The sequence below is a fragment of the Physella acuta genome, unplaced genomic scaffold (genome assembly GCF_028476545.2).
Source record: "Physella acuta isolate Inbredline_101_S28 unplaced genomic scaffold, ASM2847654v3 ptg000098l, whole genome shotgun sequence".
NCBI lineage: Eukaryota > Metazoa > Mollusca > Gastropoda > Physidae > Physella > Physella acuta.
In genome coordinates this window covers 470,392-492,838 of record NW_026731618.1, presented here as the reverse complement: position 1 = coordinate 492,838, position 22,447 = coordinate 470,392, and the positions used below count along the sequence as shown (strand labels likewise).

The window sequence follows — 22,447 nt, the reverse complement described above, 5'->3', positions numbered from 1 at the left end:
AACTACAGGGGGGGGGGGCACGCCATTTAGGGACCCATAACCATAGGTGACCATAATAAAATTTTATAGTTCAAAAGTAATTTTCTTGCATTTTTGACTTGCCGGTAAAAGCTTTTTAAATTAACAAACTGATCTACTACAGTAGTGATGTTATACAGTAGCTAACACTTGCTGTTGCGTAAAAAATATATATGCATGAGCTGTAGTGAGAAAGATAGGCAAACGTTCAAAACCCTTTTGACTTATTTCACTTTTTTTAAATAGTTAAATAGGTGTGCTCATAAGCTCTTTTTAATATATTTGTACTAAACAAATTAAAAAGCAATTACTTCTCTTAATTACTTTAATATATATATATATATATATATATATATATATATATATATATATATATATATATATATATATATATATATATATATATATATATATATATATATATATATATATATATATATATATATATATATATATATATATATACTAAAGAAAGACGTAGCATAAAAAAAGAACTGTATTTAAAATAAATAATATATATATATATATATATATATATATATATATATATATATATATATATATATATATATATATATATATACAAGAAAACATAAAAATAAACATAACACGAGAATCCATTACACATACAAAGCTTTCACGTTTTATATTCTTTTGACCGGCCGCAGTCTGGAGGTTAGGCAGTATTACAGCAAACGTGTTGAATAAACTACTCTAAATCTAAAAAAAAAAAAAAAAAAAAAAAAAAAAAAAATTCAGAACAGACTAATGCACTCACACACATGAGTTGTAAATTGTTTTGTTTGAATTTTTTTTTTTTTTTCAAAAACCGATTAGGCCAGAAATGAGTATCCAATGTTTATATTCTGTGTTTATATATATATATATATATATATATATATATATATATATATATATATATATATATATATATATATATATATATATATATATATTATAGGGGGGGGGGGGCAAACATTTTTTTGCGGGGTGGCCCTTTTTTTCTAGTTCCGCCACTGGGCCGACTATTCTGATTCACGAACAAAAAAAAAAATAGTATAAGAATATCGCTGTGCAACCCTGCTCATAATCATATAGCCAAACTTGCTATCTTTAGTAAAAATTTTAGGCTATTCCAGATTTTCTTTTAGACTTTTTTTAAGGGGGGGGGGGGGGAACGAAAATAGAATTATGTAGGCCTATAAATTATTATTATTTATTCGTTAGGCCCTACATATTTTATTATTTATTAAGACTTTTAAGACTTGTAAAGTTGCAATTTTTGTTGCTATTCGTCCACGTGTAACAGCATATTTATAAGCCCACTGATATTTTTTCATCAGATCAAAATAAATTCTAAAGCAATTTTCGGTAAAATATGATTAGGCCTAACCACACAGCACAAGCCTAGATGTTTTAGCTCGAAATACGCATTTGGGTGCTGTAAAATGTACACTAGCTTTACCTGTTGAAGGTGAAAGGTCACGACTGGAGTAAACCATGGATGCGGTATGTAATCAAGTGCTTGTATCAAAAACGTGACAGAGTCGTCGGACAATATAGACTCCACATTTTCAAAGAAAGCCGTTCGTGGTTGGAAGGATTATAGATCTAGATCTAATTGGGTAACCTAAACGATTATTGAGGATTCTGTTTATCGAATTTAATTAATAATTTTGCCTAGACTAGATCTAGAATCTAATCTAGAGGAGTTTACACTTTTCGGACACACACAAAAAATTACGTAGGACCGAACACTTCGTCGGTTTTTGGCTCATAGAAACTTTAATTAGCATGTCTCACGCGAAACCACGGCGCCTGCACGTAAACTGTTCATTTATGAACACTTCCGTGTCAAGTACTTCCGTTTCCTTTCTCAAGAATTATTTTTAGAAATTTTTTAACGTTGCATGGTACGCACATTTCTATTTTTACACCAGCCGGATGAAGTGACCTAGGGTTGGACTTAGGGGCAAAACTTGAACCAATCAATGCTTAGCTAAAAGGTTACACTATAAATAGCTTCTATATATGTATGGAACATCGTAAATGTCAAGGTTAATGGGTTTTTTCGTGCTTGAACAATAAAAAAGGGGTGTTCGCTAACTTATTTGGCCTTACATGGGAGCGGACAGCAACACAAAAATATTATTAAATAAGAATTTAGAGCATAAAAGGGGCTGGTTATTGAAGGGAAAGGGTCAAAATAAGGTCAAGAAGGCAGTGGAATGCGAAAAAGGAGGGGGAATCATGTGACCTGGCTGGCTTAGCAGCGTACTGCGCGAGCCGCAATGGCTGAATGGGATGAACTTTGGGAGTGTGGGAAAAAGGTTTTATACTATTAAAATTACCTCACAAACAATTAATAACACAATATAAATGCATATAATATATGTTTTTATTCATTAAATTGACTTTAAATTATTCTAAATGAACAAAAAGTGCTATGTCCGATGACGGGTAAAGGTGTCCGAACACATGTAAAACTGTATTACATGTGTTCGAACACACGTTAAGACCCCCCAGTCACTATAACAAGAATAGCTTAAGTTCTATGCGTATGAATACAAAATGACACACACATTATTAAAGTAGAATGGTTGCGGATAGATATGATACTTTTTTTTGTTTTCTATGTTAAGCGGTTACTGAATGAGACCGCATGGAATTTTTACGTTGCGTTTTTTCGCTATGTGTGTCCGAAAAGTGTAAGCTCCTCTAGATTCTTAGAAGTTAGATCTAGAATAATCTAGATTTAGAATCATAGATCTAATCTAGTCTAGATCTAGATCAGACTTAGATCTAGCTAGATCTAGAATCTAGATCTAGATCTAGATCTAGATTAGATCTAGCTACTTTTAGCTAGATCTAGAAATCTAGATCTAGATATCTAGATTTCTAGTTAAGTAAGTAAAGTAAACTAATTTTAGTAATTTAGAAAGCGCTAGATTAGATCTAAATTCTAGATCTCTAGTCTAGAAGTCTAGATTTCTAGAATCTAGATCTACTGATCTAGAAGAATCTAGATCTAAAATCTAGATTCTAGAATCATACAACATTTACATAGTTAATTAGTAATTTCATAGGGCCTAATACTAATAGTAGGCCCAATTATTATCGCATAAAAAAATTTGAGCAGCTAAATCTCGTAACCTGACGTAAATCTAATCTTATCTAGAGGAGCTTACACTTTTCGGACACACATAGCGAAAAAACGCAACGTAAAAATTCCATGCGGTCTCATTCAGTAACCGCTTAACATAGAAAACAAAAAAAAGTATCATATCTATCCGCAACCATTCTACTTTAATAATGTGTGTGTCATTTTGTATTCATACGCATAGAACTTAAGCTATTCTTGTTATAGTGACTGGGGGGTCTTAACGTGTGTTCGAACACATGTAATACAGTTTTACATGTGTTCGGACACCTTTACCCGTCATCGGACATAGCACTTTTTGTTCATTTAGAATAATTTAAAGTCAATTTAATGAATAAAAACATATATTATATGCATTTATATTGTGTTATTGATTGTTTGTGAGGTAATTTTAATAGTATAAAAGCTTTTTCCCACACTCCCAAAGTTCATCCCATTCAGCCATTGCGGCTCGCGCAGTACGCTGCTAAGCCAGCCAGGTCACATGATTCCCCCTCCTCTTTCGCATTCCACTGCCTTCTTGACCTTATTTTGACCCTTTCCCTTCAATAACCAGCCCCTTTTATGCTCTAAATTCTTATTTAATAATATTTTTGTGTTGCTGTCCGGTCCCATGTAAGGTCAAAAAAGTTAGCGAACACCCCTTTTTTATTGTTCAAGCACGAAAAAACCCATTAACCTTGACATTTACGATGTTCCATACATATATAGAAGCTATTTATAGTGTAACCTTTTAGCTAAGCATTGATTGGTTCAAGTTTTGCCCCTAAGTCCAACCCTAGGTCACTTCATCCGGCTGGTGTAAAAATAGAAATGTGCGTACCATGCAACGTTAAAAAATTTCTAAAAATAATTCTTGAGAAAGGAAACGGAAGTACTTGACACGGAAGTGTTCATAAATGAACAGTTTACGTGCAGGCGCCGTGGTTTCGCGTGAGACATGCTAATTAAAGTTTCTATGAGCCAAAAACCGACGAAGTGTTCGGTCCTACGTAATTTTTGGTGTGTGTCCGAAAAGTGTAAACTCCTCTAGCGAGTGGCCGTCCGATCTGCGCTCGTGAGCGGAACTCCCAATTTCCATTAGGCGCTATTTAATGACCGTTTCACATACAAACAAACCAAAAGTATAGAGTCCTTGCAAACACGTGACCTAAATCACGTGATACCTACGCCCGCCGCCACAGTGGTGTACATCAGACGTAAACACAATCAGCTGTTCGCCAGCGCTGGACGTGTTCACCGTATGTAAAGAATCGCGCCCGCGGAAAAGGAAAAATATGTTAAAAAACTTGAACTCTTAGGAATTGAAGATCCTTATACAGTTATTGACAGTTTCGTGGATAATATAAATATGTGGCTGAAATTTCTAAATAAAAATACTGTTAGTAATACCGTTTGCGTTTAGAGTTTAAGTAGACGAAGCTGATCAAATGCAGTAATATATTAGAGGTTATCTACTGTAGCAAACGTGAGACCACTTAACTCCTACAAAACCCACACTACAACGGCTAATATAATCCATGGGTAATAACCAATCTGGGTAGCATGTTATACAATTTAAGACCCTTATAATCCAGCAGGGAAGTAATCAGACACATTAATACTGACGTTCAACCGTCATGATGGCTGCCCCCACCTGTATCTAGCCCACAATAAAACCAAAGAGGAGTCTGCCCTGCCCTCCCCTGAAAATGTCTCACCTCCGTGATACCCAGCCCCACAGAGATAGTATTTCTTATATAATTTTGACCCTCAGGGCCCAGCAGGGAGAACAAAGGGGAAAGTCCCACTGCTCTCCCCTCAACACTTCTCACCTCGGTGTCATGTTATGTCATTTATAGCACACACGGCTTATCAGGGGAAAGCATTAAGGCATTAAGAATCTTAACTCTGGACAGCTACACACTAGTATACTAGCTACACACTAGGTGCCTACTGTAAACTACTAGACTGTAGGCCCTATGTAGACCTGCAATTGTATCAATTGTAGACTGGGTCCATTGTTATTATTCTAAACCATCTCACTTATAATGTTTCTAGCTTGATTTGTTTCTTTTATAAACAGTGGATTTAAAAAAATAATTAGCCTAATCATTAACCTAATAATAATAATGTGGTTATTTGTTGTTGGCTGGTATGATCTAGATTGTACTACTAGGCTACAAAAACTTAGTAGACCAATTACTAGATATGAATTTGAATTTAATTAAACTCAGTCCTGTATCAGATACATATTGCTGTAAAAAGACAACAAAGTAGGTAGGCCTTAGTAATTTATTAAAGCCTTCTACAACAATAATATCAACTACATGCTTGTATAAAGTTTTTACAATTTAATTTAAGTAGCAGATTCTAGATCTAAGTCTAGTCATATAATCTATTTCAATTTCAGAAAATTTCGTTTGCTAAAAAAATGATTAGATAATAGAGCGAGATTTTAGATCTTAGAGACAATTAAATGCTTTATTAGGCCTATTATGACTACTTTTGATTTATTATGGGTGTATTTTGAATCGAATGTAGATCTAAAGTAATTAAATTTAAGTAAAGAAGTAGATTCTAGATTCTATGTCTACCCAGCGGAGCCAGGTATAAGCCTACTATTAGATCTTGTTATTCTTATTAGCCTATAATATTACTTTTGACTTTGTCTTTTACTATTAGTATTTGTGAAGGTCGAGCATATTTGTTTTATTAATAGTTATCTTTTATAATTAAAATGAAGTTTATTATTTTACTGTCCTTACATGAAACAAAGTATCGAGAACTGCATTTGATCAGATTCGGCTACTTTAACTCTAAACGCAAACAGTATTACTAACAGTATTTTTATTTAGAAATTTTGTCCACATATTTATTTATACGAAACTGTCAATAACAGTATAAGGATCTTCAATTCCTAAGAGTTCAAGTTTTTTAACGTATTTTTCCTTTTCCGCGGGTGCGGTTCTTTACATACAGTGAACGCGTCCAGCGCTGGTGAACACGTCCAGCGCTGGCGAACAGCTGATTGTGTTTACGTCTTGTGTACACCACTGTGGCGGCGGGCGTAGGTATCACGAACGGACGTGACGTCATATGAAAGGACTCTATCCTGTAACTCTACTGGACTCTAAGTCTACATCCATTCTACTATATTAGGTATGAGTCATATTGTATTCCTACGCATAGCATTGGAGATAATTCAAATTATGGAGGTGAACCACCTCGGCAATCACTTTTTTTTTGTTATCCTTCTTGCAGTCACTTGCGCTTACTTGACCCAGATCGACCCAGATTGTGCTCAGGACTTATTTTATTCATTTAGACTATTTAGTCTGTTAAAAGTTAATTAAACAAATAAAATAACCATTATATGCTGCATATTTTATGTGTATACTGTGTTATAAGTATGTTTAAATATTTCAATGATCCTTATTCAGCCTACCTATTATGCCGAGCAAGTCACGTGACCCACTTATCCTACCTCGAAGCTTGCCTGGTCACATGACTCCCGCTGAGCCTGTCAGGTCCAAAGAACCTTATGGCAAGCTAGGTCATGCTTTTCCCCATCCTTAGAGTGATCTAATTAACGTTTTAAACCAAATTCCTATTTAATAAGCAATATTCTGAGTTGTGAGCGCAATCGGGTAAGAAAACCAATAGGGACCAAAAATCATGTAATCACCCCTTTTTTCTAATTTTAGAAGAGAAAACCCCATCAACCTTGACATGTACAGTTAGCTGTATGTATCTAGAAGCTATTTTTAGCGTTACATTTTATCTAACTGTTGATTGGTTCAAGTTTTGAAGCTAATCCCGAACTCTGTCGGTACATCCGGGAGAGTGTGAAAGGAGAAAATGTGTACCATGCAATTTTTTACAAATTATAATCAATTTTCAGAAAAACGAAAAAGCATGAACTATACATAGAAGTGTTCAGAAATGAAAATATGACGTGCCAAACACTGCGGTTTTGCATAAAACATTAAAATAAAGTAGCTATAGCCGAAAACGTGACTTTACGTGAGTGCGATCGCAGCGTTGTGCATGGTGCAGATCGGATGAACATAGATCTAGATCTAGTCTTTCTGTTACAGTCTTTTGATTTAAGATTCAGATAATCTAGAAGTAGAGTAGACTACCTTTGTAGATTTTTGGCTCTTGGTAAAAGTTAAAACGCAAGATGGCAAGGCTGTAATTTTAATTGTGAAAAGGATGAGAAATAGGCCTACCGCTTGTTATATGACCAATGTGTCTCACATTTTACCTCCTGCACATTTTTTTACCTGAATTTATAGGCCTATCAACTTTGATGCACACTTCAACTTCAATTTTTTAGTCCTATGAATATGATTTTTACTGCACCTGAAATTTGTCAATGATTAAACAACTTTCTATTGTGTCAACTTAGAATACTAGATCATTCGTAACAGTCTATTTATTTTGAGTATTTTAACCCAAACTCATATGCGTTAGAGCATTACATTTTGTGACACAAGATTTATATTTCTAGCTTAAGGCTATAGTGATAGGGCCTCTTTAAAATCTTAGAAGAGAATTTTTTTTTTCAATTTAAAATAAAGATCTTGGCCTACTGTCTTTTTTATAGGCCCAACTAAGCTCTATAAAGTAGGAAAGCAACTTAGCAAGTGGGAAACAAAAAGTTAAAAATTTATAAAATAGGCCAACATTTGCTAAATTTTAGAAAATTGTAATGATAAATTTGATAATTATGAAACTGGTTTAGTAAATTTGCATTAATAATTGAATAGAGCAGGCTTGTTTCAGTAAAGATTTTTTTTCAAAAGTAAATTTTTACTATGACTAATACTCATTAGGCTATTCAGGCTAATGAATCTTAAATTATTCATAAAAAATGTGGGCTCCTATTACGAACTATTAGTAATATTTAATCAGAATTACTTAATAAAATAAAACTGGAGGCCCTAATTATGTTAAACATGGACAAGAGATTTAGTGGGTTATGTACTGTTATGTAATTGTAATGTATGTTCTTCTTTGAAGGGGGTGTTAAATTACTTCAGTGAACTAAATATAAATCACTTGCCAATATAATTACCAAAGCCAATGCTATTCCAAACTCCAATCTACCATTGTAGTTTTAACCATAAATAGTAAACTTGAGACTACTAACAGGATTAACACCTTATAGCATACACTGGTCAACAGTCACATTAGTTTGAGTTGTTTGAATGATAGAGGTTTTATAGAACAGTAGTGTAGTTCATTGTACTCAATATGGAGGTTGATGATTTTTGATTTGTTATGGGGGGGGGGGGGGGGTCCTATGATTTTAGTTATAGTGGTTGGGTTAAAATGTGTCATTTTCTGTACAATAAAAATAAATGCACAGTTCTACCTATCTAAGATTGCTTAAATTCTTTTCCTTATTTCCAGCCACAAGGGTTAAGTGAAGATGGATTCAAGTATCTTCAGCATCCAATCAAACTGACAAGCTTCATTCTGTTGAAGATGCTAGCATTCAACACCTTAGTTGTGTATATTACAAAGTAATATGTCTGCCATGTATAAAAGCTTGTCCAGTATCAAGCAGTCCATCCCCTTAGAAATATCCAAACTATCACACTTGCCTAGGCCAGTCAAATGGACTGCGTTGAGTTTAACCCTAGGCATAGCCTTGATTGGTACATTAGCAATGTTTTTTAGGAAGCGTAGAAAACGTACTCAGATGATTCAGAAAAAACTCGAGGCTAAAAATCAGCAACGCAAACAGAACACATTAGCCAATCACACATCCCACACAGAAAGCAACCATGTGAACAAAGCCCAAACTTCTGGTGGAGCATCAGCGCTGAATAGGTCGACCTTGTCTTTCAGAAAGTTGAGAAGCTCACACCTGACCAAAACTCAAACACCTAATGGAGGTGAGCAGGTTTTTTCTGATGAAATTGTAATTTAATTATTATTGGAGAGCTATAATAATCCTAGGCCATTGCTTACTTTGATAATTGTTATCAAAGTGTTAATCTAGTCTTGTAAGAGCTGGGTCATGTTTTACTTGAAACTTATTGTAAAAATTTCTGTTTTTTATTGTATCAATGCTTTTTTTTTGTTCCTTGTTTTAACCTTCAAATTAGTCGCTTTGTTTTGTGTGTGCAGATGCCAAAACAAAACTGGTTTCAAGCAGTGTGGATGGCAGCAACTGTGGCAGTGGAGATGTGGGCAACTTGTTGAGGCAGAGGGCGCTGTCAGCATCCATGAACAGCCTGGGGGGCGTGTCCAACAACTCGAGCTCCTCCACCATCACACACTCAGGACTGGACACAGCCAACATGACCAGTGCTGATTTATGCCAGCTAGGTCAGTGGGCTCCTGGCTTTCTTCTTCAGGCACCACACTTTGAGGATTTCAGTTAACACATTACTCACTCCCCCAATCTTGCATTACTCACTCCCCCAATCCTAAGGAAAGGGATAGTACTCGCTAAAATATAACCTAAAAATTGTGTTGGTCTTTTAAAGATGTACAAGAAATTTTTTTTTCATCAACAATAAACATACATTTTTAAAGACAAAACTTAAATGAACAAAACAGTGAATAAAATATAAATGAAGACTTTATTGCATTACAGTAGAAAAAAATTTATTCTTAACCACACATACAACAAATGCGCTACATTATAATTGATAAAAGAAAGTGTAGAACTGATGCTGCTACTATCATTAGCCATTCCCATCTTTAGATGTACCCAGTACCCACACGTCTGCATATGACATTACTATTTATTAAATCTTATTATCACTATTATTATTTATTTCATCTAAAATATACATGTTCTCATTGTAAATTAGTCCTGAGGCATCTGTAAATGAACGCAAAAGTCATGCAAAGTTATGGAAATTTGATGCATTTAAAAAAAAAATCTCTTAAATCTAACCCATGCATAATTTTTATACTATAAATACTGGAAGGTCTGTTAACTAAAGAGTTTTTATTGTAATAAATAGCTGTAGAAATTAGAACATACAATATAAAATAGTGGCGTTTGGCAACATCAGGAGTTAAATTATTAATAAATACATTTACTTTTTAATATGTAGTTTTATGTGTCAAGTTTGATTTTCCCCAGGTATGGAGAATCTCTCTTTAGCTATTTCGTATTGGGAGGATGCAGTGATGAAGTTGTCCTATCTAGATGATCAGCAGGGTCAGCATTCTGTCTTAGCAATACCAGTAAGTTTTGTTTTTTACTTTCTCGTATACGGAAGTATAGAGGAAGTATTTTAATCATGCTAAAAATCAAATCCAGATTTTCTCATATTGCAATGCTTTAGACCTTCTTGAGTCGGAAAATCTTATACTTTTGCAAACTTGTCTGTTCATGTGTGTGTGTCTGTGAACACGATAACTTGAGTACCACTTCAGCCAGTTGATGTGATGAACTACTGAAAAGTAAAACAGTTAAATCTGTCAAAATTTCATGTGATTTTTGTGCACGATTACATTACTTCCTCTATACTTCCTCTATATGAGAAAGTAAAAATTTGTTTGAAAAATGATTTTTAAAAAAAGCTGTATCCCAACTGAATGGAATTTCCATTCCCATTAGTGCTATCTAAGAATATTTGAAGGTGAGATAACTGGCGCTTTATTTATTACATTTAGAAACAGTTTAATTTTTTTTTAATAATTTTAACTTTATTTAAAAAATTATATTTGTTTTAAAACAAGATAATTGTTAAAAAATTGATGTGTAAGATAATTTATTTCCTGTAATTATAAGATCATTAATTTTCTCGTCTCAGGACGAAGACACAGCAAACCTCCAACACAGACTAGAAAATCTGTTGGACCTGGCCTACCGCATGCAAGACAACTACGAGCGTCTCTGTGAACGTCAGGTTGAATCCATCGCACTAGAATCTGCGCTGGCTGTGCTAACAGAGAGGGACAGGGACCGCAGCTTTGATGAGGACTCTAGTGACCAGGAGTCTTTTGTCTCGGCCACTGATGTAAGTGGCACAGTTACGTCCCTTGTATGGGGCACATGACTGTCATGTGACCAGGAATCTTTTGTCTCGGCCACTGATGTAAGTGGCACAGTTATGTCCCTTGTATGGGGCACATGACTGTCATGTGACCAGGAATCTTTTGTCTCGGCCACTGATGTAAGTGGCACAGTTACGTCCCTTGTATGGGGCACATGACTGTCATGTGACCAGGAATCTTTTGTCTCGGCCACTGATGTAAGTGGCACAGTTATGTCCCTTGTATGGGGCACATGACTGTCATGTGACCAGGAATCTTTTGTCTCGGCCACTGATGTAAGTGGCACAGTTACGTCCCTTGTATGGGGCACATGACTGTCATGTGACCAGGAGTCTTTTGTCTCGGCCACTGATGTAAGTGGCACAGTTACGTCCCTTGTATGGGGCACATGACTGTCATGTGACCAGGAGTCTTTTGTCTCGGCCACTAATGTCCAGCAAAGTTACGCTAGTATTATGTAAAGCTTTTGTTGCATTCTGGCAACAAAGATTTAAAATTTTGGAATGAAATGTGTTGTTTAATTGAAGAATTTTTTCACAAAAGTTTGGAATGAAATGTGTTTGATTGAATAACTGTTTCACAAAATTTTGGAATGAAATGTGTTGTTTGATTGAAGAACTGTTTCACAAAATTTTGGAATGAAATGTGTTGTTTGATTGAAGAATTGTTTCACAAAATTTTGGAATGAAATGTGTTGTTTGATTGAAGGATTGTTTCACAAAAGTTTGGAATGAAATGTGTTGTTTGATTGAAGTTTCCCATGTATCCACAGATGGCCCACCTAACAGATCTAGATTTCAATCGTGATATATTACATCACGTGCCGCTGTACGAAGCTGGGATGCTAGAGTTGAAGTATGGGAATGTTCCATGTCGGACAATCAGGCAAGCTTTGGTTCATTTGACTGTGTGTAGAAAAAAGATGAATTTCATTAATGGATGTTGGGGGTCGCCGTGGTCGAGTCAGTAAAGCTCATGGTTGCTAAACCAGAAAGTCTCGAGTTCGAACCCTCGGGCAGATGAGGCTCGTTAGCTGGGGACAGCCACTCTTCTAGGAGAGACAACTACAAAATCAAACAACTGTTGCCTTGTAGTTTGTTCTTTGTTGGACAAAGGCTGTGGAAGCAAATCCAAAAAGAAAATTAGGCTGAAATCGGAGTCAATGGCCTCAATGGCACTTAACCAGTTGACACATATACTTAATTGTGTTGAAGGGGATCCCTTCCAACACTAAAATTAAGAACGATGACGAAGAAAAAGATAATGGATGATTTGTCATATATCATACAAAAGTGGTTAAAGCTTATGACACTTTTTATTATACAACCATACAGGTCTTGCTTTACAACCATTATGATAAGGTCTTCTTATTTTCTCCTTCCATAGACCAGAAATGGTTCAGTGTCTCTCAGATGTTGAGTTTTTGGCTAAACTTCATGGCATTCGTTTGGCCTTCCAGGTATTTAGCATTAGTTTGATCATTTTATTTGGGACATTTTAATTGTATTATCAGTAGGGAAATTTTAATTGTTCTATTATCCGTAGGTAAATTTTAATTGTTTTTTTGTTGTGAAATTTTAATTGTTTTATTTTATAGAGAAAGTTTGTTTTATTTTCTGCAGTGAAATTTTATTTTTTTTATCTGTAGGGTAATTTTAATTGTTTCTTTTTTGTAGGGAAAGTTCAATTGTTTTATTATCAGTAGGGAAATTTTAACTGTTTTTTTTTGTAAGAAATTTAAATTGTTTTTTTATTTGGAAATTTCAATTTTTACTTTCTCGTATATATGAAGTATAGAGAAAGTCTTGTAATCGTGCAAAAAAAATAATCGAGATTTTTACAAGTCTCGACGTTTTACATCTCACTGATACGGAAAAACATAATTTTGCAATCTTGTCCGTATGTCTGTGTGTGTGTGTGTGTGTAAACACGATAACTTGAGTACCGTTACAGTTGGGTTGATGAAATTTCATATATAAGTATTTTATCAAAATCGTAGATCCGTATCAACTTTTGAGCGATTTCGGATAACCGGGAGTGGTACTTTTCCTACTTTGATTTTTTCAAAAGCCTATAACTTGAGTACTATTTCAGATAGAAAAATGAAATTTCACTTGTAAGTAAAAGATCTAATTCTCTACCTTCTGTTAAATTTTGAGTAATTTCCGTTTACCGGAAGTAGTAATTTACGCTACTTCCGATTTCTCAAAAAACTAATGTAAATTTTTAAAGTACTAATAATATTGCGCACTATTATGCACTTTTTTATTTGGCGTTCACTTGGTGTGCAATTCTTTTGTCTACGAGATTTTATTCTATTTTTAAAACTTTAATAAGTATTTAAAATGGATTAAAAATCATGTCTATAGCCCAAGTTCCCATCCCCTGTTATTTTATATAAGAATATTCGAGAAAGTTTTGGGGAGATCACTCCCGGTTTATTTTTTTTGTAGGGAAACTTTAATTGTTTTTTTTTTGTAGGAAAATTTTGTTTTTTTTGTAGGGAAATTTTATATTCAATTTGAACTTTTTCTGGTTGAAGTGAATGTTTGTGAGAAATATTGATGTGAATGTTGTATTTCCTCTCCTGTTTAGTGCATCTTTCAAGAGGAAGGTAAAAAAGATTGGTTCAAGGCCATGGGTAAAAAGTTGGTTGGTGACCTCATGATCAAGGCCGACAAGGTGAGTGGGGTCAGTGTACCTGGTCAGTTTGGGCAAGGTCCAAGACACTTACAGGGGAGGTCAGTTTGGGGGTTGTACAATGACTGTCTTTATGTACTCTTTTGGTTTGAAGCTATATGGCCTTTATAATCTGTAGTATGTTTCACAAGTAACATTTAGTTAATCTTTCAATTTCCCCATTGCCTGAGATATTGTGGAGCTGTATGATTATGTAAGAAGCTGTATGATGATGTAAGAAGCTGTATTATGTTTTCAGGATGTGGAAGAGTTCTACACCAGCTATGATAAAATGATGCAGTTCGTCAGTGTAGACTCCAACTGGCAGATGATTGAGGAGGAGCTTAGAGGAAGAGGGGTGGGTAGTGTTGTCCACTGAGGGGTGGGTCATGATGTCCACTTAGGTGTGAGTGTCCACTGAGGGGTGGGTAGTGTTGTCCACTGAGGGGTGGGTAGTGTTGTCCACTGAGGGGTGGGTAGCCACTGAGGGGTGGGTAGTGTTGTCCACTGAGGGGTGGGTAGCCACTGAGGGGTGGGTAGTGTTGTCCACTGAGGGGTGGGTAGTGTTGTCCACTGAGGGGTGGGTAGTGTTGTCCACTGAGGGGTGGGTAGTGTTGTCCACTGAGGGGTGGGTACTGTTGTCCACTGAGGGGTGGGTAGTGTTGTCCACTGAGGGGTGGGTAGTGTTGTCCACTGAGGGGTGGGTAGTGTTGTCCATTGAGGGGTGGGTAGTGTTGTCCACTGAGGGGTGGGTAGTGTTGTCCACTGAGGGGTGGGTAGTGTTGTCCACTGAGGGGTGGGTAGTGTTGTCCACTGAGGTGTGGCTAGTGTTGTCCACTGAGGGGTGGGTAGTGTTGTCCACTGAGGGGTGGGTAGCCACTGTGGGGTGGGTAGTCCACTTAGGGGTGGGTAGTGTTGTCCACTGAGGGGTGGATAGCCACTGAGGGTTGGGTAGTGTTGTCCACTGAGGGGTGGGTAGTGTTGTCCACTTACGGGTGGGTAGTGTTGTCCACTGAGGGGTGGGTAGTGTTGTCCACTGAGGGGTGGGTAGTGTTGTCCACTGAGGGGTGGGTAGTGTTGTCCACTTACGGGTGGGTAGTGTTGTCCACTTACGGGTGGGTAGTGTTGTCCACTGAGGGGTGGGTAGTGTCCACTGAGGGGTGGGTAGTGTTGTCCACTTACGGGTGGGTAGTGTTGTCCACTTACGGGTGGGTAGTGTTGTCCACTTACGGGTGGGTAGTGTTCACTGACTGTGTAGTGCAGACTAGGCACTAGTTATTTCTATTGCCAGTCAGATGCTCCTGAGTTACCAATCTTGTTTACTCAAATGTTTTGTGTCGCAGGTTCGGGTGATGTCGTTTTATGACATAGTCCTGGATTTTATTCTAATGGATGCGTTTGATGATTTAGCCAACCCTCCGTCTACTGTGCTAACTGTTGTCCAGAACCGCTGGCTGTCTAATGGTTTCAAGGAAACTGTAAGTCTCTCTTCATTTTTTTAATCTATTGGGGGGGGGGTATAAGTGTGATAGTTGACATGGTTTTATGGGCTTGGGTTCAAAGGTTAAGCAACATTTTTATCTCATCTGTTGTCAAATTTTTTTATTTCCAGGCTTTAGCCACTGCTGTATGGTCAGTCTTGAAGGCAAAGCGGAGTTTGTTGAAGGTAGGTTCAAAGTTTGTTGAGGCTAGGCTACAATGAGTTTGATGATTTTTTACTATGGAGTGTAAATGTAGCCATTAGATTGTCTGGCTGCCACTTGTGTATTTGATGCTTACTTTTTCCCCAGTTCAACGATGGTTTTATTGCTCACTTTTTCCCCAGTTCAAAGATGGTTTTATTGCTCACTTTTTCCCCAGTTCAACGATGGTTTTATTGCTCACTTTTACTCCATCTCTGAACACACAAGTCCTATGTTAGCCTGGGGATTTTTAGGGCCAGACTCAGAACTCAAGGAGATGTGCAACTACTTCAAGGTAGGCCCTGCTCTAAACACTCTTTAGTGACTCAATGACTGACCAGTGACTCAATGACTGACCAGTGACTCAATGACTGACCAGTGACTCAATGACTGACCAGTGACTCAATGACTGACCAGTGACTCAATGATTGACCAGTGACTCAATGATTGACCAGTGACTCAACACTGACCAGTGACTCAATGACTGACCAGTGACTCAATGACTGACCAGTGACTCAATGACTGACCAGTGACTCAATGACTGACCAGTGACTCAATGACTGACCAGTGACTCAATGATTGACCAGTGACTCAACACTGACCAGTGACTCAATGACTGACCAGTGACTCAATACTGACCAGTGACTCAATACTGACCAGTGACTCAATACTGACCAGTGACTCAATGACTGACCAGTGACTCAATGACTGACCAGTGACTCAATGACTGACCAGTGACTCAATGACTGACCAGTGACTCAATGATTGACCAGTGACTCAACACTGACCAGTGACTCAATGACTGACCAGTGACTCAATACTGACCAGTGACTCAATACTGACCAGTGACTCAATACTGACCAGTGACTCAATACTGACCAGTGACTCAATGATTGACCAGTGACTCAACACTGACCAGTGACTCAATGACTGACCAGTGACTCAATGATTGACCAGTGAATTAATGAGAGACTAAACACTGACCAGTGACTCAATGACCGACCAGTGACTCAATGATTGACCAGTGAATTAATGAGAGACTAAACACTGACCAGTGACTCAATGACTGACCAGTGGCTCAATACTGACCAGTGACTCAATGACTGACCAGTGACTCAACACTGACCAGTGACTCAATGACTGACCAGTGACTCAATGACTGACCAGTGACTCAATACTGACCAGTGACTCAATGACTGACCAGTGACTCAATGATTGACCAGTGACTCAATGATTGACCAGTGACTCAACACTGACCAGTGACTCAATGACTGACCAGTGACTCAATACTGACCAGTGACTCAATACTGACCAGTGACTCAATACTGACCAGTGACTCAATGATTGACCAGTGACTCAACACTGACCAGTGACTCAATGACTGACCAGTGACTCAATGATTGACCAGTGAATTAATGAGAGACTAAACACTGACCAGTGACTCAATGACCGACCAGTGACTCAATGATTGACCAGTGAATTAATGAGAGACTAAACACTGACCAGTGACTCAATGACTGACCAGTGGCTCAATACTGACCAGTGACTCAATGACTGACCAGTGACTCAACACTGACCAGTGACTCAATGACTGACCAGTGACTCAATGACTGACCAGTGACTCAATACTGACCAGTGACTCAATGACTGACCAGTGACTCAATGATTGACCAGTGACTCAATGATTGACCAGTGACTCAACACTGACCAGTGACTCAATGACTGACCAGTGACTCAATGACTGACCAGTGACTCAATGATTGACCAGTGACTCAATGATTGACCAGTGACTCAATGACTGACCAGTGACTCAATGACTGACCAGTGACTCAATGACTGACCAGTGGCTCAATACTGACCAGTGACTCAATGACTGACCAGTGACTCAATGACTGACCAGTGGCTCAACACTTACCAGTGACTCAATGATTGACCAGTTACTCAACACTGACCAGTGTCTCAATGATTGACCAGTGACTCAACACTGACCAGTGACTCAATGACTGACCAGTGACTCAATGACTGACCAGTGACTCAATGATTGACCAGTGACTCAATGACTGACCAGTGACTCAATGACTGACAAGTGACTCAATGACTGACCAGTGACTCAATGACTGACCAGTGAATTAATGAGAGACTAAACACTGACCAGTGACTCAATGACTGACCAGTGACTCAATGACTGACCAGTGGCTCAACACTGACCAGTGACTCAATGATTGACCAGTGACTCAACACTGACCAGTGACTCAATGACTGACCAGTGACTCAATGACTGACCAGTGACTCAATGACTGACCAGTGACTCAATGACTGACCAGTGACTCAATGACTGACCAGTGGCTCAACACTGACCAGTGACTCAATGATTGACCAGTGACTCAATGACTGACCAGTGACTCAATGACTGACCAGTGACTCAACACTGACCAGTGACTCAATGACTGACCAGTGACTCAATGACTGACCAGTGACCCAATGACTGACCAGTGAATTAATGAGAGACTAAACACTGACCAGTGACTCAATGACTGACCAGTGACTCAATGACTGACCAGTGGCTCAACACTGACCAGTGACTCAATGATTGACCAGTGACTCAACACTGACCAGTGACTCAATGACTGACCAGTGACTCAATGACTGACCAGTGACTCAATGACTGACCAGTGACTCAATGACTGACCAGTGACTCAATGACTGACCAGTGGCTCAACACTGACCAGTGACTCAATGATTGACCAGTGACTCAATGACTGACCAGTGACTCAATGACTGACCAGTGACTCAACACTGACCAGTGACTCAATGACTGACCAGTGACTCAATGACTGACCAGTGACTCAATGACTGACCAGTGACTCAATGACTGACCAGTGACTCAATGACTGACCAGTGGCTCAATGACTGACCAGTGACTACTGGAACTGATGACCATAGCTGACAAAACAGGTGTAACATTTGAAAAGGCTGACCCACCAAGGCCACAACAGGGGGTGTAGTGCTGGTGTGAGATGTTGATGATCTGGGTCCTAGTTGCTGAGCTACTGTCTAGTAGCTCAGTTGTAGTGTGTTGTAGTGTGTTGTAGTCCCTCAAACCCCATTGTATTCTATCTGTCAATGTCTGTACAGCACTCTGTCAATGTCTGTACAGCACACTGTCAGTGTTATACAGCACTGTGTCAATGTTTGTACAGCACTCTGTCAATGTTTGTACAGCACACTGTCAGTGTTATACAGCACTGTGTCAATGTTTGTACAGCACTCTGTCAATGTTTGTACAAGACTCTGTCAATGTTTGTACAGCACTCTGTCAATGTTTGTACAGCACACTGTCAGTGTTATACAGCACTGTGTCAATGTTTGTACAGCACTCTGTCAATGTTTGTACAGCACTCTGTCAATGTTTGTACAGCACTCTGTCAATGTTTGTACAGCACTCTGTCAATGTTTGTACAGCACTCTGTCAATGTTTGTACAGCACTCTGTCAATGTTTGTACAGCACTCTGTCAATGTTTGTACAGCACTCTGTCAATGTTTGTACAACACTCTGTCAATGTTTGTACAGCACTCTGTCAATGTTTGTACAACACTCTGTCAATGTTTGTACAGCACTCTGTCAATGTTTGTACAACACTCTGTCAATGTTTGTACAACACTCTGTCAATGTTTGTACAGCACTCTGTCAATGTTTGTACAGCACTCTGTCAATGTTTGTACAACACTCTGTCAATGTTTGTACAGCACTCTGTCAATGTTTGTACAACACTCTGTCAATGTTTGTACAGCACTCTGTCAATGTTTGTACAAGACTCTGTCAATGTTTGTACAACACTCTGTCAATGTTTGTACAGCACTCTGTCAATGTTTGTACAGCACTCTGTCAATGTTTGTACAACACTCTGTCAATGTTTGTACAGCACTCTGTCAATGTTTGTACAACATTGTCAATGTTTGTACAGCACTCTGTCAATGTTTGTACAACACACTGTCAATGTTTGTACAACACACTGTCAATGTTTGTACTCTGCCATTTATTTCAGAATCTGGTGCTGGGGTTTATCCGAGATATCTTCAGCTTTGACAAAGTTCGCTACACAACAGTGGAGAGTCTGGCGGAGGACATCCTGCGGCTGGCGGAGCAGCAGAGCGAGACGGCAGCGGAGCGGCTCAAGTCTGGCAGTCCTGACCTGACACCTGTGGCGTCATACTGCTGACAGTAGCACCTGAGTGGGTGCACCTGTAGCAGTAATATTGATTGGGTACACCTGTAATATGGGCTGATTGGTACACCTATAGCATTGATTGGGTACACCTGTAATATGGGCTGAATGATTGGGTACACCTGTAACTTTGGTCAATTTATAGGATATAATGATACAATAGATTTTCTGTAGATAAGTAGCATATTCTAGTGTATTTAAATGACATGAAGGTTGTTGAGTTTTGATGGAAGGCAGCCAACATTTGATTAGACTCTGACCAGGTTGAATCACTTTGTTTACAAACTTGAAGACACATCACAAACTTGAAGACACATCACAAACTTGAAGACACATCACAAACTTGAAGACACATCACAAACTTGAAGACACATCACAAACTTGAAGACACATCACAAACTTGAAGACACATCACAAACTTGAAGACACATTACAAACTTGAAGACACATCACAAACTTGAAGACACATTACAAACTGTTTTAATGTTGACTTATGGACCAGCTGTTTTTTATCTTGGTACCAAGGTTAGAGTGAAGTTAGTGCTATCTCAAGCTGGCTCCATGTGTGCCCTATGTTGTAGTCATTGACCACTGTCTTGACCACTTGTTCTTGTACTACTGGACTCATCCTGTTAGACAGGATCTTTGTATTGCATGCTGTAGGCTGTAGCAGTTGGTCCAAACTAAGATGTTAGAGCAAATACAATTTGTTGTGTCACAGCCCATGGATGTGTATCACTTCAGGTCACAGCCCATGGATGTGTATCACTTCAGGGTTGCTGGATTTGTCACATTTTGAATGCATTGATCCAGATTTTTGGACCTAGATAAGTAGTACCTGCTGACTCATGGCACTTGAGTGTGTAGCTACTGTTAACAATGATAGGCTCATGGCACTTGAGTGTGTAGCTACTGTTAACAATGATAGGCTTATGTTTTATCTGATAGATATTGGTGGAACTTGTGATAGACGTACTTGATGGGACTGATTGGCTCATGAGTTATGGGATTCACATAGGAAATTGTAGCCACATAATGTGCTTTTGAAAATATTGGTGTCCATTTTTAAAGCTGTGAACCACGTTGATGTGTGATGTGAATGACATACACACTGATGTGAATGACATTCACGCTGCTGTGAAAAATTTGGTTGTGTTCAAATATTTTGTTTTAATAGTCAGTGTCAAATATTTAGGTGAAATCCTGCTTGAAGTTTGTTCATCAAAGTGACACCACACAGGACATCAAGACAGCGCTACTGGTGTTGGTGACACCACACAAGACAGCCCTACTGGTGTTGGTGTCACCATGTATCACAGTGTTTTTATTTCCCCTGTTACTTGTTGTTTTATGTACAAACATTTTAACTATAACAAATGAGAGCACAATTTTTATAGAGAGTATTTAAAAAGTTGGTTTTAAGAAATGTATAGTCATCCTCATTCATGATGTGGTCCATGTTCTGTGGACATAGATTGTCATTGATATCTTCTTACTTATTTCACCAATTCATATTTTGCTGTTACATTTATCATATGCCAAAGTTTAAAAATCTGATCAAAAACTATTCAATGTAATTGTTATTTCAATGTTTTGAAGTTTTTCTGATGTAAATTTTGCTTCTGATTGTAGCATTAGATATGAACAATTTTAATAAAGTAGAACACAGTTGTATTCTATTCATTTTTCTCTGCTATTCAAATAAAATGTCTCAGCTAATTGATGTTATTTTTTAAAATACTTGTGTGTTTTCTTCAATGAATTGAATGGGTGGGTTGAGGGGAAGGACCTTTGAAAATCTGAGGCTAACTCTATAATGCGTGTAACAAGCTAATTTGAACATTATGTTGTAGTCTGAAAATTTTATCAATTCTACAAAAGTCTATCAAATTACTACCAGTCATTTACACCTGTACTAAACTCAAGGGTGAAAGAAAATATTTGGACCCACATTTTGGTTGGATTAAAGTGTAACCTGCTTCATATGGAATATCCGAATTAAAAGAAACAAGCATTTTATAAGATAGCTCCACTGTATCAGTTCAGGGTTGGTGGATTAGCTCCACTAAAATCTCAAAACATTACGCAACGTTTATTGGTGCAGGTAACTGGCTCTATAATAAAGGCAAATTTTTTATCACATTTAACTCATGATCGTGCTAAATAGGTAACAGTTACACCCTTAAAAAATAGTAGTTTGTAGTCAAAGAGAAATAACTAATATTATTTTTATAATTATAAGATTTACATAGTAGCTTCCCTTGGACATCTCCGTTCGGTGACTGAAAACTGAAGTAGAATCTATGTGCGGAATAAATTTTAAGCCTAATTTTATTATTTATTTTAGTTAAAACTCCTCTCCGCTAACTTCTTCGTTCTTAATTTTAGTGTTGGACGGGATACCTTCCAACACAACTAAGTGTACGTGTCAACTGTTTATGCGCCATTTAGGACGTTCATTTCAGCCTGCTTTTCTTTTTGGATTTGCTTCCATAGCCTTTGTCCAACCAAAAACAAACTACAAGGCAGCAGTTGTTTGATTTTGGAGTTGTCTCTCCTAGAAGAGGTTCGACCTCGAGACTTATGGGCTTAGCAACCGTGAGCCCATCCGACTCGACCACGCCGCCCCCATGGACATCAATTTTTGTTCAAAGAAAAACAAATATGT

General features: G+C 37.8%; 1 protein-coding gene across 5 annotated transcripts; it reads left to right on the top strand.

Annotated features, from left to right (window-relative positions):
* The first annotated feature begins 1,485 nt into the window (after positions 1-1,485).
* LOC131930321 (mitoguardin) lies at positions 1,486-21,492 on the top strand. Of its 5 annotated transcripts, XR_009384114.1 has the most exons (14): positions 1,493-1,643; positions 8,579-9,066; positions 9,302-9,502; positions 10,272-10,375; positions 10,948-11,154; positions 11,964-12,076; positions 12,578-12,650; positions 13,787-13,873; positions 14,130-14,228; positions 15,214-15,348; positions 15,483-15,536; positions 15,731-15,847; positions 19,600-20,523; positions 20,554-21,492. XR_009384114.1 is itself a non-coding variant. In XM_059286754.1 (13 exons), the coding sequence occupies exons 2-13, from the start codon at positions 8,697-8,699 to the stop codon at positions 19,771-19,773; spliced, it is 1,734 nt and encodes a 577-aa protein (XP_059142737.1). In that variant the 5' UTR covers positions 1,486-1,527; positions 8,579-8,696; the 3' UTR covers positions 19,774-21,492. The 5 variants fall into 5 exon arrangements, 4 of the variants coding, with proteins under 4 accessions (XP_059142737.1, XP_059142729.1, XP_059142752.1 ...); XM_059286754.1 differs by having other exon boundaries at positions 1,486-1,527; positions 19,600-21,492; XM_059286746.1 differs by having other exon boundaries at positions 19,600-21,492.
* Positions 21,493-22,447: the final 955 nt, after the last annotated feature.

Coding starts and splice junctions, on each gene's coding strand:
- LOC131930321 (XM_059286754.1), top strand. CDS start 8,697: ATGTCTGCCATGTATAAAAGCTTGTCCAGTATCAAGCAGTCCATCCCC. Junction 11,155..11,963: donor CTTTTGTCTCGGCCACTGAT/GTAAGTGGCACA, acceptor ATGTATCCACAG/ATGGCCCACCTAACAGATCT. Junction 15,537..15,730: donor CAAAGCGGAGTTTGTTGAAG/GTAGGTTCAAAG, acceptor CTTTTTCCCCAG/TTCAACGATGGTTTTATTGC.